Source organism: Archocentrus centrarchus, chromosome 11 (genome assembly GCF_007364275.1).
Source record: "Archocentrus centrarchus isolate MPI-CPG fArcCen1 chromosome 11, fArcCen1, whole genome shotgun sequence".
Lineage (NCBI taxonomy): Eukaryota > Metazoa > Chordata > Actinopteri > Cichliformes > Cichlidae > Archocentrus > Archocentrus centrarchus.
Window position 1 is genome coordinate 33,705,181 of NC_044356.1, and position 17,391 is coordinate 33,722,571.

A 17,391-nucleotide genomic window follows, 5' to 3' on the forward strand; every position below is an offset into this window, starting at 1 on the left:
TGAGCTGGGACCTGAACTGGATCTGGGCCTTATCCATTCTGAATCCATGAGCCTGATCCGTTTGGCTCCTCCTGCTGTGCAGGTGGACTCGAGCATTGTTGGCTGATCTGTTATAGAACCTATGATCCCATCTGGCAGATTCAGTGAAAATCCTAAATCCCAGATTTAGGTGATTTTAAGTGAAAAATATGTTGAGATTCATAAACCAAATTTCAAAAATCATAACCTTCAAAATGAATTGGAATGAGGAAATGGATGGGAGCGTCAAGACAGGTGGTTCAGGTGCAGCAGGAGGGGAGGAGTCAGAGAGACACTCAGAGTTTGTCGGATAAACTCAGCCAGCGAGCAGGTTAGGTTCACAGAGTTATCGTGGTAACTGACTCAGAGTTGAAGCTAGCTCTCTTTCTGGAGCTGAAAACCCGAGTTTCCTTCATTTTAGGGTTAACAAACCCAGAGTTTTTAGCTAAACTTGCTTCCTAGAATAGGGCCCAGTTCTGCATTTAATATTATGACTCCACAGCAACTGGTGGAGAAGCCGAGGCTGCTGGACACAGGCACTGGCATCAGCAGGGTGCTCAGCTTCCAGACGCAGCAGCAGGCAGTCAGGGTGGGAGAAAGAACATCCAGCTCCATCAGGGTGAACACGGGGTCCCCTCCTGTTCAGCCTGCTGACATATGACTGCACTGCCACCCACACCACCAGCCATATCATTAAGTATACAGATGGCACAACTGTGATGGGCAATGAAAAATAAAGAAGTCCGGTGTGTGGACTTCTTTGTAGGACTGTCTACTGTTTGGTTGCTACATGGTAAATGCTCCTTATGAGTAGGTGATGGCCTACCTCCCGCACATGACACAGAGTAATTCATGCTTTTATTACCTCTCGTTTAGATTATTGTAACTCTTTATGTGTTGGCTGTGATCGGTGGCTATTTTGTCGCTTGCAAGCTGTTCAAAACGCAGCAGCTCGCCTTTTGACAGCAAAGAAACGTTGCGATCACATTACACCCACATTGGCCTTGTTACACTCACTTCCAGTTTAAAATTTTACTTGTTTTTAAGAGTGCCAATGGTTTGACCCTGTTATGTAACTTAACTTTTGAAACTCTATATTCCTACCAGAGCCCTGAGGTCTACAAACCAACTGCTGTTGGATATGCCTAGATCCAAAGCAGAGGTGATGGAGCCTTTTCAGTGGTGGTGCCTAATCTTCAGAACAGGGCTCTTCAACTCCAGGCCTCGAGCGCCGGTGTCCTGCAGGTTTTAGATGTGTCTCTGCTTCAGCACACCTGAGTCAAATATAGACGTCATTAGCACAGAATTCATGTTAAATGTTAAACACTCAGGTGTCACAGGAGTGGAGCCCAGGCTGACTCACACCAGACTCCATTCACATTTTTCATCTTATTAGATGAAAAAGATCTCCAGTATTTTCCTGCTTCATTTAATGTTTTTAAAGGCATTGGGACGATTTCACAAAATATCAAACAGCTTAGTGTGTAAATAAAGTTTAAAAAAGTACTGAAACTGAAGAGTTCATGTTTAACCTGCTCAGGACAGCTTGTGATGACTTAAGTGTGAAGCTGTCCTGTTATTAGCTGAGTACAACAGAGAAACGTGATTATAATCGATCCATTTGCTCCTCACTGACCGCTCTGTGCTGCCACAGTCTCATATTCAGCTTTAAGTCAGTTCATTTCTGAGCTGCTTCTTCTGTTTAACTCTCCTTTTCTGATGAACGCCACCAAGAGCTGTTAAAATTGACCTTTATTGCCCCCCATTCCCCTCCACGCTGTACCCTCCTCGAACCCCCAGTAACAGACAGCTGACTCTGAAACAAACCATCAGTTTTTATATGAAGAATTCATTGACAGGATGAAACTTTTACTGCAGCGAGACAAACAGGAAGGAGCTGCTAAAAACAGCAAAAAAAAAATCATCATCCTCCAAAATGAGCCCCCCCCCCCCCCCCCCCCCCAAAAAAAAGAAAATCCTGGGGAAAAAAAATCATCATGTCTGCTTTTAAAATCAGTCTGCCTGAGTTCCTCCTTCCCCCAGTGCATTATGGGCGATCAGCCACACACAGTGACCTTTGACCCATTGCTCTGTGCTGGTCTCCATGGATATGACAAATGAAAGTCAGTTCATCACATGGAGTTAACGTTGGCAGCGTCTCAGATCCCCGCCCCCCAGCAGCAAAGTGCACGTCATCAGGAAGAGGCGGCGCCTCTCCCAGTATATGGAGCAGCTGGTGTGTGATTGGGTGGAGGATCTATCAGTCACTGTCGGAGCCAACAGCTGATGAGCCTTTCCTCTTCCTCTTTGGAGCTTTGGGCTTCGAGTCCTCCTCCTCCTGCAACAACATAATGAGCTCAGAACCAGACCTGAACCCAAAACCAGACCTGAACCAGTATGGAGGGGGTACATACTGAGGCGCTGCTGGAGGCACTTTCCTCCTCGTTGTTGGTGGGCGGAGCTACTCCCTTCCTAGAGCGAGGTGATGAGGCTGGAGCTTTGCGGCGTGACTTTGGCGGCTTCGACTGAGAGTCCTCGTACTCCTCCGCCAGGGCGAACAGATCGCTGAACCTGAGGGGGACGAAGTGTCATAATCAGCAGTGCTGTGATCGTGTGTGTGTGTGTGTGTGTGTGTGTGTGTGTGTGTGTGTGTGTGTGTGAGAAAGAGAAAGGGTACCTCATCTTGTGGGCCTCATCACAGCTTGCCTGGACGTGCTGCAGAGCCTGAAGAATCGGCGTCTGAGTGAAGACTGAGAGAGACATACAGACAGCACGTTCAGGTGATCAGTAATTGATCAGTAATCAATAACTGTGTGTGAGGGTACTAACAGTTATTCTTGGTGTTGCTCAGACTCAGTCTTAGGTTGTCCATGTGCTCCAGGATCTGTTCCAGGGTCAGCTGAGCCAGTTTACTGCTCGAACTGCGAAGACTGAAACACAGAGAAAAGTGAGCAGATCTGATAGCGACACCCCCGGAGGAGAGCCCGAGGAGCACAGACACAGAGGAGGAGAGCCCGAGGACAGAGGAGGAGAGCCCGAGGAGCACAGACACAGAGGAGGAGAGCCCGAGGACAGAGGAGGAGAGCCCGAGGAGCACAGACACAGAGGAGGAGAGCCCGAGGACAGAGGAGGAGAGCCCGAGGAGCACAGACACAGAGGAGGAGAGCCCAAGGACAGAGGAGGAGAGCCCGAGGAGCACAGACACAGAGGAGGAGAGCCCAAGGACAGAGGAGGAGAGCCCGAGGAGCACAGACACAGAGGAGGAGTGCCCGAGGACAGAGGAGGAGAGCCCAAGGACAGAGGAGGAGAGCCCAAGGACAGAGGAGGAGAGCCCGAGGAGCACAGACACAGAGGAGGAGTGCCCGAGGAGCACAGACACAGAGGAGGAGAGCCGCTCTCTGTCTTCACCTGTTTTCACCTTGATATTTTTCTTTTTCTCCTCATTTCCTTCTTTTTCTCCTCACCTCTGTCTTTTCCCCTGCCATTAGTCTGTCTGTCCTCACCTTTTTTTCCTGTCTGTGTCCTTACCTGTCTTTTTTTCAGTTTCTGTCTTCACTCATCTTTTAGTCCTCACCTCTGTCTTTTGCGGGGCTGGTTATTGTTTTTAATAAGCTGGGCCTTTATGTGCTCCCCAAGAGTGTCGTCGTACTTGGTCGCCCAGTGTCTTAGAATGCTGGTGGTGAACTGGTCCTCTGGGTGACAAGGACGACTCAGGACCATCTTCACCATCTCCTCACTGGGCCTGGGACAAAAACACGAAGGGACATTAACGGGGACACAGACACAAGTATGAAACGTGAATCGGGGTGGGGTGTCTGCTGTGCCGTACTTTTCTCTGCGGAGCTGCAGTAGCAGGCAGGACAAGGCCTCGGGGTGCTCTGAAGCATAAACAGAAACACAGTTTAGTGTCTTTCTTTTGGTTTTTGTCCCTGTCTGTTGAAGTTTTGATCACCTTTGTACTTGAGGTGCTGCAGGATGGGGATAATGGTTTCCAGGGGGATGCTGTGGGCCAGAAACAGCTGCCAGGTGCTGTACTGCTCAAAGGTCTCCCAATCGAGAGACTGAACTGTGGACGTGAGAATAAACAAGCACATGAAGATGGACAGTGGTCCAAAAAATTGACCAGTCAAACTGTCAATCTGAGTTTCTCACTGAGGATGTTGAGCACAGAGTCTTTCCGGAACATCACCAGGTTCCCCATCATCACGTGACACATCAGCTCCTGTAACTGCGCACACACACACACACACGCACAAGCACGCACGCACGCACAGGTGACACAGGGTTTCCCACCCAGAGCTGCAGGGGCACACTGATCAGATTTTTACCTGTGTGGAGTCGATGACAGCGACGATCATGTTAAGAAGCTCGCCACTCCGCAGTGTCTCATCTGGAAACTGAACAAGAACAGGGATTCATCAGAGTGTGTGTTAGGGCTGTGCCATATCACAGCATCCGTGATATAAAAATGTCACATCTTGATACCATTGCTATGGCAACACCATGTGTTTATGGTCCCAGCATGTCTGAGAGTGAGCGACCCAGGTAGAAAGTATTTTTCAGTTTTGTGCAGCTGCTGAAGTTACCAGATGGTTACTTTAGACTCAAGAACAGCTTCTTCGCCAGAGCAATCACCACCCTGAACTCTCACACTCACCCACTCTAATTGTGCAATATACTGAACAATATCTATCACTCCTATATTGTGTAATATCCAGTATTCATTCACTAGTGCAATATTCACCATCTTCATTATTATATGTATACACTTAATTCATTTTTTTTACAACTTATATAATTTATACATTCTCTTATTTTCTGTGTATCTTTTTAAACATTTTATTTTCTGTATATTTTTAGATTATATTAGATTATTTTATTTTAGAGAGTTTGACTTTCTATTGCATGGCACTGAACAGGAGTGGCCCTCCAGTCTCATTGTACATCCTATATAATGACAATAAAGACATTCTATTCTATTCTATTCATTGTTAGACTGATGTGTTAAGCAGTTGTGTTATACTTAGGGCTGAGAAATTAATCAAATCTTGATTTCAATTTTGGCTACAAACACTCAAAAACAACAAAATCGAAAAAAAAAAAAAAGATAAAAGAAATAGATGAAAATCCGTGAAGTAGAGGCATTATTTTTATTATTCATATATATTTTAAGGCTTTATAAACCCTTACCACACGCCTATAAACCTTTCCCACTCTCTTACTACAACTTCAGTGATGATGATGATGAATTATGTAGCTGTGCAGTACTGATGGTGATGACGATGAGATAAATGTGCAGTACTGCACAGCCAAGAGGAGCATTACAGCTCTTCTGAAAGCACCACTTCATCAGGCACTTCATCACATGGTGCAGCATTGTCGCCCTCGGCCATTACTTCTATTTCTGCTAAAAGTGTAGGCGTTACTGATCTCTTTGTCCGAATGATGAACATAGTTATGGGGAGTTATATAAATATCTATGTTCCACAAAAATCCCACAATATAGCGAAAACTCCACAATACAGATTTAGATATGTTTTTTAAAATCTGCCACACAGTGAAGCAAGGGACGACTGTACTGTAAAGGACAAGAAGGGATCAAAATATTGCTGGAAGAGGTTATGAATTCTACTCTTCCTGCTGGCCCCTTTTTCAGAGGGCTTTTTGTGGTCCAGGTGAGACTCGGGTGAGATAAGTGTGTCTACCTCAGAATAAATGGAGGGTGTGAGGTAGCAGAGGAGCCGGACGTCGTCCTCCTGACAGGCTTTCATGTCCATCATCAGACAGGTGTGCAGGTCACCGAGCGCTGTTGCCTGAGCAAATGACTCGTACAGCATCATCTTACCGTTCGCTGCTTTACTGTTGACAGACACACACAAAGTTAAACTGAGTTTCTCCTGTCAGCATTCTGTGACATCAACTTTAGCATCATGCCGGCTCACCTAGCCTTCAGGTAATACAGCAAGTGGTATCCAATCTTTGGCTGCTTCTGGTAAAGCTCAGCTAACATGTCGAGCAGAACTGAGAAACCACTGTTGTCCTCTTGCATGGTGACGAGGTTTCTGAAGATCAGACAGACGGGTTTTGACACAGACTCCTCCAGAGACCTAAAGAGAGAGACACAGATCATCAGAAATTAGAAACACCCTTTCTCAGAGTGATGCTGAAAAGCTAATTCATGCATTTATTACTTCTGGGCTGGACTATTGTAATTCATTATTATCAGGCTGTCCTAAAAGCTCCCTGAAAAGCCTTCAGCTGATCCAAAATGCTGCAGCTAGAGTACTGACAGGGACTAGAAAGAGAGAGCAGATTTCTCCCATATTGGCTTCTCTTCATTGGCTCCCTGTTAAATCTAGAATAGAATTTAAAATCCTTCTCCTCACATACAAGGTCTTGAATAATCAGACCCCATCTTATCTCTAAGACCTCATAGTACCATATCACTCCAACAGAGCACTTCGCTCTCAGACTGCTGGCTTACTTGTGGTTCCTAGGATACTTAAGAGTAGAATGGGAGGCAGAGCCTTCAGCTTTCAGGCGCCTCTTCTGTGGAACCAGCTTCCAGCTTGGATTCAGGAGACAGACACCCTCTCTATTTTTAAGATTAGACTTAAAACTTTCCTTTATGATAAAGCTTATAGTTAGGGCTGGATCAGGTGACCCTGAACCCTCCCTTAGATGCAATAGGTCGTGGCTCAGGGGGGGTTCCCTGATGCATTGAGTTTTTTTCCCCCCATTCACCTCTTTTCACTCTGTTTATACACCACTCTGCATTAAATCATTAGTTATTATTAATCTCTGCCTCTCTTCCACAGCATGTCTTTTGTCCTGTGTCCCGTCCCTCAGCCCCAACCGGTCACAGCAGACGGCTGCCCTCCCTGAGCCTGATTCTGCCGGAGTTTTTCCTTCCCACTGTCGCCAAGTGCTTACTCATAGGGTGTAGTTTTGATTGTTGGGTTTTCTCTGTATGGTCTTAACCTACAATACATCTGTCGTGATTTGCCGCTATATAAATAAATAAAGAGAGAGATAGACGGGTCATCAGAGAGAGAGAGAGAGAGAGAGAAAGCAGAGAGAGAGAGAGAGAGAGAGAGAGAGAGAGAGAGAGAGAGAGAGAGAGAGAGAGAGAGAGAGAGAGAGAGAGAGAGAGAGAGAGAGAGAGAGAGAGAGAGAGAGAGAGAGAGAGAGAGAGAGAGAGAGAGAGAGAGAGAGAGAGAGAGCGAGAGAGAGAGAGAGTCAGTTGATCGTACTCCTCTGTGATCTCCTCCGGCAAAACTTCTCCTCTGAAATGATCTTTGAACAGTTCGGCCAAACAGGAAGCCATAGCTGACATCTGCTCTGTGTCAAAGTCCTCCTACAGCACAGAACACAGCACTGTAACAATAAGGCTGACAAGAACTGCACCCACATGCCTGAACACTGAAGCCCAAGCAGCTGGCTTCAGTGCAGCTCGTAAGCCCCCCAAGTTTCTGATCAGGGTAAACTCACCTCCAGGATCAGATCCACAATCTCCTGCATCACCTCACACTGAGTCTCTGTGTCACTGCAGAGAGGAAGCATTGTTATCAATAAACAGGAAATGACTTCAATGTGAGCTCTAACCTGAGGATCTCAAGGAGGACTGTGGGCTTTCACCTAGTCTTCTGAAGCTGCTGCACCTTCTCCTTCATTGTGTCATCTAATTGGTCCAGCCAGGGCGTGATGTCAGCAGGCTCCTCCATTACAGCCTCTTTTATTGGATGAAACCGGAACTCCCTCTTTTTTCCTGCACAGTGATGGGTTGATGGGTGTGTCAGACACTTTACTTCCCACTTTCTGGTGAATTGTTAGGAATTTAATGTAAAACTTTCAAATCATGAATTTCAAATAAAATTCTTGATAAACTCCAGGAATTTAACAGCTCAGATTTCTGCCCCAAACTGGAATAATAAACCAGTTAATTCCAGAATAATCCAGGTTATTCTGGATTTAAGTACTTTGTAAAGCACTGTAAACTGTTTTATTCCAGGTTATCTCCATTTAAAGTTTGTTTATTGGTCCAACTTGTATTATGTTTGTTTATTCCAGTTTTAAATGGTTTATTTAGATTTGTATTATGCAGTTTTGTTTAGATTAAAAGGGGTAATTTTGACACCTCTACATTTTAAAAATCATGTAATTATGTGAAATCAAAACCCCATCATCTCATATGTCATGACTCTTCCTAAAATGGGCTTATTCATCAGTGAAGTTTTGGGTGTGTGGGACAAAAAAAAAATTCAATCACCTATACCTAGAACCACCGATGATGTCATACTGACCCCGTACTAATTAATATAAAACAACAATCGCTGGATGCAAGCTTGCCTAAGAACATTTTGATATGAAGGCTACAAAAACATGAGCCAGAGATAGCCAGATATGACTGCCAAATAAAAATACAGGGGCTCTAGTTATTAAAAGCTGAATAATTACTACAGAGCTGAAGAGGTCGAGGATGGGATATTGAGCTGAAGCAGAGCGGGTTCAGAGTGGGGTGGTGTGTGATGGAGCAAGTGGAGAACCAGGTGAGTTGCTGGCTGTGCAGAGCAGCAGGGGAACCACAGCTGAACTGAGCAGAGAGTCCAGTGTGGGGAGAACTAATCTGAGCAAACAGAATGAAATCCAGAGCAGAGCAGCAGAACCAGACGAGTTTCAGGCCTGAGGAGGTGAATGACTGCAGGTTGGGTGAAGACGAGGCAGTTGTGGACTGTGTGATCACTTTCACCATTTTACTTTTGCAATAATTGATTAAAATGTGTTTCTTATTTTATTGTAATCAACTGTGATGTCAGTTTTAAAATGCAGGCAATGAGCTGCTCAATGTGCTTTACAGTCACTGCTCTGATTCTTATACCTTCTTCACACTGACGTTACGTTTCATAATGTTCTTCTTCTACAGTAATTCTATAATTTAGATGTGTTAGCTGTTGCGTTGTTTAAAAATTCACAACTTCTTCAAGAATTAACCTACATGAGCTACATTAACAACAGCATAGTTTGGCAGTCAAACTGGAATGAAGCCATCTAAATTGGTTTCTCCGGGCGTTACCTTTGTTGTTGACTTCCTCCTCATCGTCACTGAAAGTTGCTTCTGTGTTGTCGTAGCAACCCTCCTCCTTGTCTAACACATGGTTGTCCATTTCCATGGAAACAGCCTCTTCCATCTTCACTGCATGATTTAAAAAAAGAAGAAAAGGTTAATGTTTGTTTCTACTCACCTGTGTGTGTGTGTGTGTGTGTGTGTGTGTGTGTGTGTGTGTGTGTGTGTGTGTGTGTGTGTGTGTGTGTGTGTGTGTGTGTGTTGGGGGGGTACCTTCAGTAGGAGGTGATGGTGGGCTGCAGAACTCGGGGAATCTCTCTCTGAGCATTGATCGAAGCTCTCGGTCCAGCTTTGGGTTATCAAACAGTGGAGCAAGGTGACTGACAGAGAGAGATCAATAACCAATAATCAATAATGATCCCTGTGACAGAATACTCAATGATCAACATGTGATGATGTCTCTTACGCCAGCACTCTCTTTTCCATGATGAAGTTTAGCGAGTTGAAGACTCCTTGACGAACCTGAGACTCCAAAGGAGGGAAGAAGTGAGGGATGATCTGGGGAGGGAAGTAAAGGAAGAGATGTTAAAACAGAAACATGTTAAAGTCTGTTCACTTTTTCAGTATGTATTCTGTGTGTTACCCTGCACATGAAGTCCAGCAGCGTTGCGGTGATGGCAGGATGAGGTTTCATGGAGTGATGCATCACCAGGATGGCTGGCTCTGAAACACATCATCATCACAGATGAGTGCCGTTTTACCCGTTAGCCTAATCACATGATGACATCATCTCTGACACTCTCCTCAGGTGTAACCTAACTTGTTACCTATGTTCATGATGCTGTCCTTCTCAGGGTTGAAGAACAGCCAATCATAAAAGAGAGCCAGCTTGGCGTTGGAGGCCGCCACGTTTGACTGTAGTCACACAAATCATTTGATTATTAGTTACTGACCTCAAATAATTCTTAAAGAACAACAACCTGAGACTGCACCCCTTACCGTGCAGGTGGTGAGCAGCCAGCCAATGATAGCCCAGCGTGGCAGAATATCAGAGCTCAGCACCTCATTGGATGGATGCACCACCCCGCAGATGTAGCGAATCAGATCGCAGCGTAGTGATTGGCTCTCTGCTGTGGACAGGTACTGTCTCTGAAACCAGTCCTGATACCGCTTCTGCTGCCCAAAACGCACCTGAGCACAGGTGGAGAAACAGACATCCGAATCACAGTTAGATACAACTAAGTCACAAAATCAAAATCACCTGAGTCACTGTATCTTACCAACACAGGGGGTATTCTGGGGGGGCAAGATGGCACCTAGGCTTGACTTTGGCACCTCCACTAGCCATTTACCTACTGTATTTGCTTTGTTGGTGGCTCTACAGCTGGTGTGCAATGGTCTTTCTATGCACTGAGTGTATGATCGCGAGCTCTACTACACACCCGAGCTTCTCAGGGGAAATCACAGTGCTGCTCTTTCATACCTCAGCAAACCACTCTCTCAGTGGGCTCCATATGTCCCACTCTGGTGAAGATGAATTGCTGGGAAACTTAGTGTTCCCTGATTCAACATTTTCCTCCCTGGTTGCTTTTGCAGGACCTGCTGTCACCCTCAGGTGTTTTCCAGTGGCTGTGACAGCCTCCCTGTCTGTCAGTAAAACCGATGTGTGCAGCAGATATACTCTGCCGGCCTGCACACCTTGCCCTGGTTCCCTTCTACAAAGAGCCCAGCCCCGGTCCTCTGAGGATGGCTCAGATAAATGTGTGTTCCACCTTAAATAAGACTTTCATTCTGAATGATCTTTGATAAAAATCGCTGTGCATCTTCTACAAAACTTGTTTTTATCATGTACAGTACCAGTCAAAAGTTTGGACACGTGTGTCCAAACTTTTGACTGCTACTGATACTTATGGCACTATTTCATGCCAAAATTACAAAAAAAAAAACCCAATAGTACTTTCTTTTTTTTTTTTTACTTATTCACAAGTGGAGAAACACCTGAGTCACAGGTGGAGAAATCATCAGAAATAATAATTCAATAGAGTGAACCCGATTCACAAACATTTTAATAAAGGATCTTATCAGCGACACAGTGATAAGATCTTTTATTGATAGGAACTCCATTTTCTGAACTTATCACCACATTCATAAGCTAAAAGGGATTTTACCCTGGAGGTCATGAACAGCAGCTTGGTCTCCATGTCCGGTGTGAGTCGACAGGCCAGGAACTTCCTGGAGGTCCGAGCCGTCAGTAGCTGGAGAACACCTGTGAACTGAGGACTCAGGACTTGAGGGTTGTGCAGAAGGTCTCTCCACAGCAGCTCCATCTCTTGGATCCGAGCAACGTTCTGCAGCAGACGAACCAGATCTCTACCGATGATGAGACAATCCATGAACTACAGACAGAGAGAGGTCATCAGTGGAACGAGAAGGGGTTAAATGCATCAAACAAACACCACCCTCCTTTCATCCTCTCCTTGTTACCTTCTCCCTCAGCATGCCGATGCAGAAGTCTACTTCTTTCTGGCGCAGAGACAGCAAGTTTGGGGCTCCGTGGTCCACGATCAGGCGGAGGTAGGTGTAGACTGACATTGCTATGAGCATCCCGCTCTTCAATACCCACTCCCTGCAGAGACAGAAATATTCAGCTGTGCTACAGTTTACAATATGTAAACAGATCTCCTTCACACTATAAAATTTGGACGATTCTGTACAGTACAAATACTCAGTCACCTTTTTAAACACTTAAATATTCAGCTGTTTTACAATGTGTGACTCTAATGAAAATAGAAATGAGCAGCAGATACTCTAGTTTGGGTGTGAAGCAGCAGCCACAGCATAGCATTATTTTTTTTAATTGTACTTTAGTGTGAACCTGTTTTTTTAATTAAAGGATGTCATAAATCTTTACGTCTTACATTTGCTCACTTGTACATTCTGAAAAACCAGCTAAACATACTTTTGCTCAAGCAGGATGTCCAGGACGCTCTCAGCCAGCCACAGGTTCTTGTTGGAGATGTCTCCACCTGTGCACAGAGAACAGTGACATCACAGTGAGAGAGAGAGAGGTCATGGAGTTCATGGTTTACGTACAGGTGAAAATCTGAGTCTCACCTGCAATCTGCTTCAGCAGCGTCATGATGACGCCGTCAGCTCCCATCACGCCACTCTTCACCAGCTCTCTGACCAGCCACACTAGCTGCACACACACCAACACGTCATTAGTAACCAGCACACTCAGGTTCAGGTGAATCAGACCTGCGTGATCACAGTGACAGCGCTGTCCTGCCCTCTCAGGAACTAACCTGGTACTGCCCCTGTTCTTTCACAAAGGTAAACACAGGTCCTCACGTCCCTAAACAGCTGTGTTTTCCCTTGCATGTGTGTGGTTGGGGTGGCTGGGGCTCAGGAGGTAGAGCAGGTCACCTACTAATCAGAAGGTTGGTGGTTTGATCCCTGGTTGCTGCAGTGTGCATGTCAAAGTATCCTTGGGCAAGACACTGAACCCTGAGTTGCTCTCTGATGCATTCATCAGAGTGTGAATGTAGTCCATTTACCTTTTTCTGTGTACCTGTACTTGAATGTGTGTGTTTACCTTTATTTTTACCTGTGTGAGTTTACTTCACTAGTTTAGCTGTGAAAGTTTACCTGTGTTCTGGGGGTGTCCTGCAGTTTCAGGAACTTCTCCATCAGGATCTGGTTGATCTTCACCAGCACCACATTCATCCCATCTCTGCTGAGCAGCGCCAGGTCTCTGTAACACTGTTGCCACATACAGTGATGTTAGTTGTGTCGCACGGATGTCAAACATTACCCATGATACTGCAGTAACTCACCCTCTGGGCCTGGGCTGGCTCTGTGAGGACCAGTGTGAACAGACCTAGACACACCTCCTCATGCTGCTGCTGACCTTTGCATACCTACAGGACACAAATTACAAAAAAAGTCACCATCAGCAAAGGGGACATTTAACATCAAAAGTAGGAGCCACTACTGTAAACATTTACTTCACAGCAAATACGAGTCATAACAGAGTACTGAGAGAAACAACAAGAGGGGAAAAAGGGCTCAAAGTACTCCTTCAGGGCTGTTAGCAGCTAATAAGTAGGTAGCAGCAGGTGCACTGTGGACCTGTAAAAGTCTTTTTGTGTTTAAACAAAAAATGTAAATAAAGAGGAACTCAGAGGTCTCTGGTTTCAGCCGTTAAACAGAGTGGACTGAGCAAAATGATTCAGAATTAGAGCACGAGAAAGAAGCTTCCAGCTTGGATCTGGCTGCTCCAGAAATATTTGCAAAGACACTTTTTTCACTTTCATGGCTAGGTGAAACCTGTTCCTTCATTATTCCATGAAACAGGTAAAAGATCTGGAAATGATTCCAAGTGTTGAACATGTTTTTTTTAATAGCTTTTCACTAGAAATCTCTGCATGAGGTTCAAAGAGATGTCAGTGCACGTGAAAGAGCCCATCATTAGACTGAAAAACCCAAATAAATAAACCTTCCATCCATCCATTCGCTTATCCTGTTCAGGGTCGCGGGGGGGCTGGAGCCTATCCCAGCTGTCATAGGGCGAGAACGGGTCGCCAGCCTGTCACAGGGCCAACACAGAAAGACGAACAACCTTTCACACTCTCATTCACACCTATGGGCAATTTAGATTAGCCAATTAACCTAACCCCAGTAACTGCATGTCTTTGGAATGTGGGAGGAAACCAGAGTACCCGGAGGAAACCCACGCAAGCACGGGGAGAACATGCAAACTCCAAACAGAGAGAGGGAGAGGGCTGGGCCAAGGTGGAATCGAACCCAGGCCTTCCAGATGGTATTCTAACTGTGAGGCAGCAGTGCTAACCACTGCGCCACCGTGCTGCCCAAATAACATTACAAGTGTCCAAATCAACAATCTGGATCATTGTTAAAAAAAAGAAAAGAATGAATGCACTGAGCAGCTCAGCAACACCAAAAGGCCTTAAATAAAGTGCATGATGACAGAATTATTTTCATGGTTAAGAAAAACAACTTAACAACATTGAAATAAGTCAGGAACACTCTTGAGGAAGAATTTGTACCAGACGGATGGGAAGATTATGGAGGAGAGAAACAGCCCATGATCCAAAGCATACCACACTATCTGTCTAACACAGTGGAGACAGTGTTATGGCATGGGCATGTAAGGCTGCCAGTGGTGTTGACTGATGATGTGACTGCTGATAGAAGTAGCAGGATGAACTGTGAAGTCCACAGGGCTAGACTCTCTGCTTAGATGCAGACAGATGCTGCAAACTGATCAGACAGAGCAGATAGATAATGACCCAAAGCAAACTGCAAAAGCAGCCCAAGAGTTTCTCATGGCAAAGAAGTGGGATATTCTTCAATGGCCAAGTCAGACACCTGATTTCAGCCCAACAGAGCAGCTTTTCAGTTATTAAAAATAAAACTGAATGCAGAACGGCCCACAAACAAGCAGCAACTGAAGTTGGCTACCATAAAGCCCTGGTGAGCATCTCAAAGAGGAAACACAACCTTTGGTGATGTCCATGTTACAGCAGCAATGGAAACAGTGCAGTACAAGGCTAACAACAAAGTTAATACATCACTGAGTGACTGACAGCTCATACAGTGATGCTGTGTGTGGGATGTGACTGAACACAAGCTGAACCGTTGGACCATGTGATGTCAAGGTGGTTACAGCCTGTGCACTGCAGGAATCTGTGATGCAGAAAATGGAAACATGTTTTGTTTTTGCATCTAATGCGGCTGCGTTACTTTCACACTGCTGAAAGGAGCCAGTAGCCGTGACAGTAGTGTCTGCAGCAGTGACAGTAGTATCTGCAGTAGTAGTAGTAGTAGTCGTAGTGTTTCTTACATTGGCGGTGAGCGCGTCATTGGCCTCCCTCTCTGACAGTCCATTGGTCAATGCCTGCACGATCCCCACACAGCGCTCCAATCTCTGCACACAAACACAAGTCAGTGTAAACACAACAACATCTACACAGCAGTCAGTGTAAACACAACAGCAGACATAAAATAACAACAAAAAAGCATAAACCCAAACATAAAAACTATCGATCAGCTGACAGTTTCACCACAGTTACCTTATGCTCTGACATGAAACACTGCGCATGTCACTTTTTGTCTCCATATGTTTACGTACGGTTAGCATGCTAGGCTAACGGTTTGCGGGTTGAGGAGCCCCGCGATTCGCTTCGCAGCCCATACACTATAGACGAACACTAGTAGACCCAAACAGAGCGCCGTACCTCACTCGGGTAGCGGGTCCGAGTCCTGCACCGTATTGTTCTGCTGAGCTAACGCAATTAGCCTGCAGCTAGTCATGCTAACTAGCCTGTAATAAAATGGTTCCGCGGAGTCTTTGTACCCGGGCTGCTGTCGCCTGTCCCGGTCACACCGGGTTCAGTCTGCCCTGCGGGCCGTTAACTCAGGTCACCCTACCTCCTCCAGCTCGTCCTTAGCGTCCAGCGGGGTGGACACCAATAGCCGGCCCTGCGGCTTCGCCTTCGCCGGTGCAGGATCCATCTGCTCCCACCGCGCCTCGCCGGGCCCCGCGGAGCTGAGACGGGCTGGGACTGCTGGGAGTTATGATTGTCTATGTCGGGGTAACGAGGTCTCGGGTCTGAGCCTCTCTGTGAGCCGCTTCGGACCTTTAATGTGTGTCTTCAACACTTGTTCTGGGTCAATTCGGACCGTAAGTCCCACTCTGTCCGACACGGTAACATAACGGACGTCCGCACCGAGCCAGCGGAGGGAAGGGGCGGGACCGCACAGCCCACCGACCAATCACTTCACTTACACCTCTCAATGACGTGAGCGTGGACCAGTAACGGGAGCGAGAACCCGGAGCCAATCCCCGGCCTCCTGCACTGAAGGCCAGCAGCATGGAAAGCGCTTCAGCGTGTTTACAAAGAGCTCAGAGCAAATACTGCAGTACTATAAAGTACAAAGTACTACCACACGGTGTCTGCTTGCTGTACTTTTACGGCTGCTACACAGAAAGGTTATTCACTAATTCTACACTAGGAGACACTTTGGAAATGTGTGCAAGATCAGACTGATTTTATAAATGCCAAACAACTAGTAACATCAACACAATAGGAGTTCAATAAAGGAAAACAGGACAAAACAAAACAGCTGACTCCAGGATTATTACTTAAGAGGAAAGAGCGCAGTCAAACAGTAAAATTAAATTTGAATTATTCATTGGTCCACACACCGGATTTTCAATGGATATTCTTCCTCTGCAGGTGGAAAAAAACTTATACAATAGCCCTCATATCATCTGAGGCCCATTCTTTAGATCACCTGGAGTTTGATTGAAAGATTGTCTCTTCTCCAGCAGCACATACCTCACTGTGTTACCTTTACAGACACTTTCACTCTGGTTCAGATCAGTGCTGTTCTGCAGGAGGCCGCTCCATGCTATTAGTCAAAATCTCCTTCTGCAGATGACTCACTGTTAATTGTTGTGATGCTGTCCACTGAGTTCTTTCCCTCCTTTCTTCAGGTGGCCCAACTAAATGAATGAAAGATGGCTATCCACATCTACGGGAAGCCAATGAAATCAGCCAGAGGAGCTGGGGTCATTTAGAAGGACTGCTGCATTGTCTAAAGTGCCCTGGATTATTCTTATATACTCATGTTAATAGATTTCAGCTTGAATGTGTGTTACTGACACAGATGTAGAGGACATATTTTGAAAAACACTACAGCAGTGGGTGTTACTTTGATATTAATATTGTTATTTTTACAATCATGACAGTAATAGTGACTTTAATTAAAGATAAAATAAATGAAAAACATTAGAAGTACCTGAGTGTTTGCTTTTCCTTTATAAGTTGAAACCCAAGGTTCTGTTTTAGGCAGAGGTGGGAAGTAACGAAGTACAAATACTTCGTTACTGTACTTAAGTAGATTTTTCTGGTATCTGTACTTTACTTAAGTATTTATTTTTCTGACTACTTTTTACTTTTACTCCCTACGTTTTTACACAAGTATCGGTACTTTCTACTTCTTACATTTTCAAAACAGACTCGTTACTTTTTAACACGTCAGAGAGAAGTTTTTATTTCCGGTCAGTGCGCCGTCAAACATCAAACAATCTGAACATAAACGGAGGAATAATAACCCACATAAGAGACAATCGTAGTGGCGTATCCTCCATCACCGGGAATTATCTCGTACAAAGGGATTAAATACGCAAACCCATATAATTAATGTATCATTTATAGCGCTATAATTAGCGGTTACAGCGGGCCGGACCGAGTCCGTAAGTTGCGCTGCGGGACATAAAC

General features: G+C 45.3%; 1 protein-coding gene across 2 annotated transcripts; it reads right to left on the reverse strand.

Annotated features, from left to right (window-relative positions):
- Positions 1 to 1,976: 1,976 nt before the first annotated feature.
- ints3 (integrator complex subunit 3) lies at positions 1,977 to 15,619 on the reverse strand. 2 transcript variants are annotated; one of them, XM_030741924.1, is made up of 28 exons: positions 15,536 to 15,619; positions 14,949 to 15,032; positions 12,919 to 13,002; positions 12,731 to 12,844; positions 12,197 to 12,281; positions 12,042 to 12,108; positions 11,567 to 11,708; positions 11,251 to 11,478; positions 10,082 to 10,273; positions 9,910 to 9,997; positions 9,726 to 9,805; positions 9,549 to 9,640; positions 9,356 to 9,462; positions 9,092 to 9,211; positions 7,657 to 7,786; positions 7,510 to 7,564; positions 7,272 to 7,375; positions 5,961 to 6,125; positions 5,724 to 5,877; positions 4,347 to 4,415; positions 4,171 to 4,246; positions 3,971 to 4,084; positions 3,848 to 3,896; positions 3,668 to 3,760; positions 2,848 to 2,948; positions 2,696 to 2,768; positions 2,433 to 2,589; positions 1,977 to 2,356 (listed from the first exon to the last, which is right to left on the reverse strand). In XM_030741924.1, the coding sequence occupies exons 1-28, from the start codon at positions 15,617 to 15,619 to the stop codon at positions 2,279 to 2,281; spliced, it is 2,985 nt and encodes a 994-aa protein (XP_030597784.1). In that variant the 3' UTR covers positions 1,977 to 2,278. The 2 variants fall into 2 exon arrangements, with proteins under 2 accessions (XP_030597784.1, XP_030597783.1); XM_030741923.1 differs by having other exon boundaries at positions 3,593 to 3,760.
- Between the last annotated feature and the right edge of the window lie 1,772 nt (positions 15,620 to 17,391).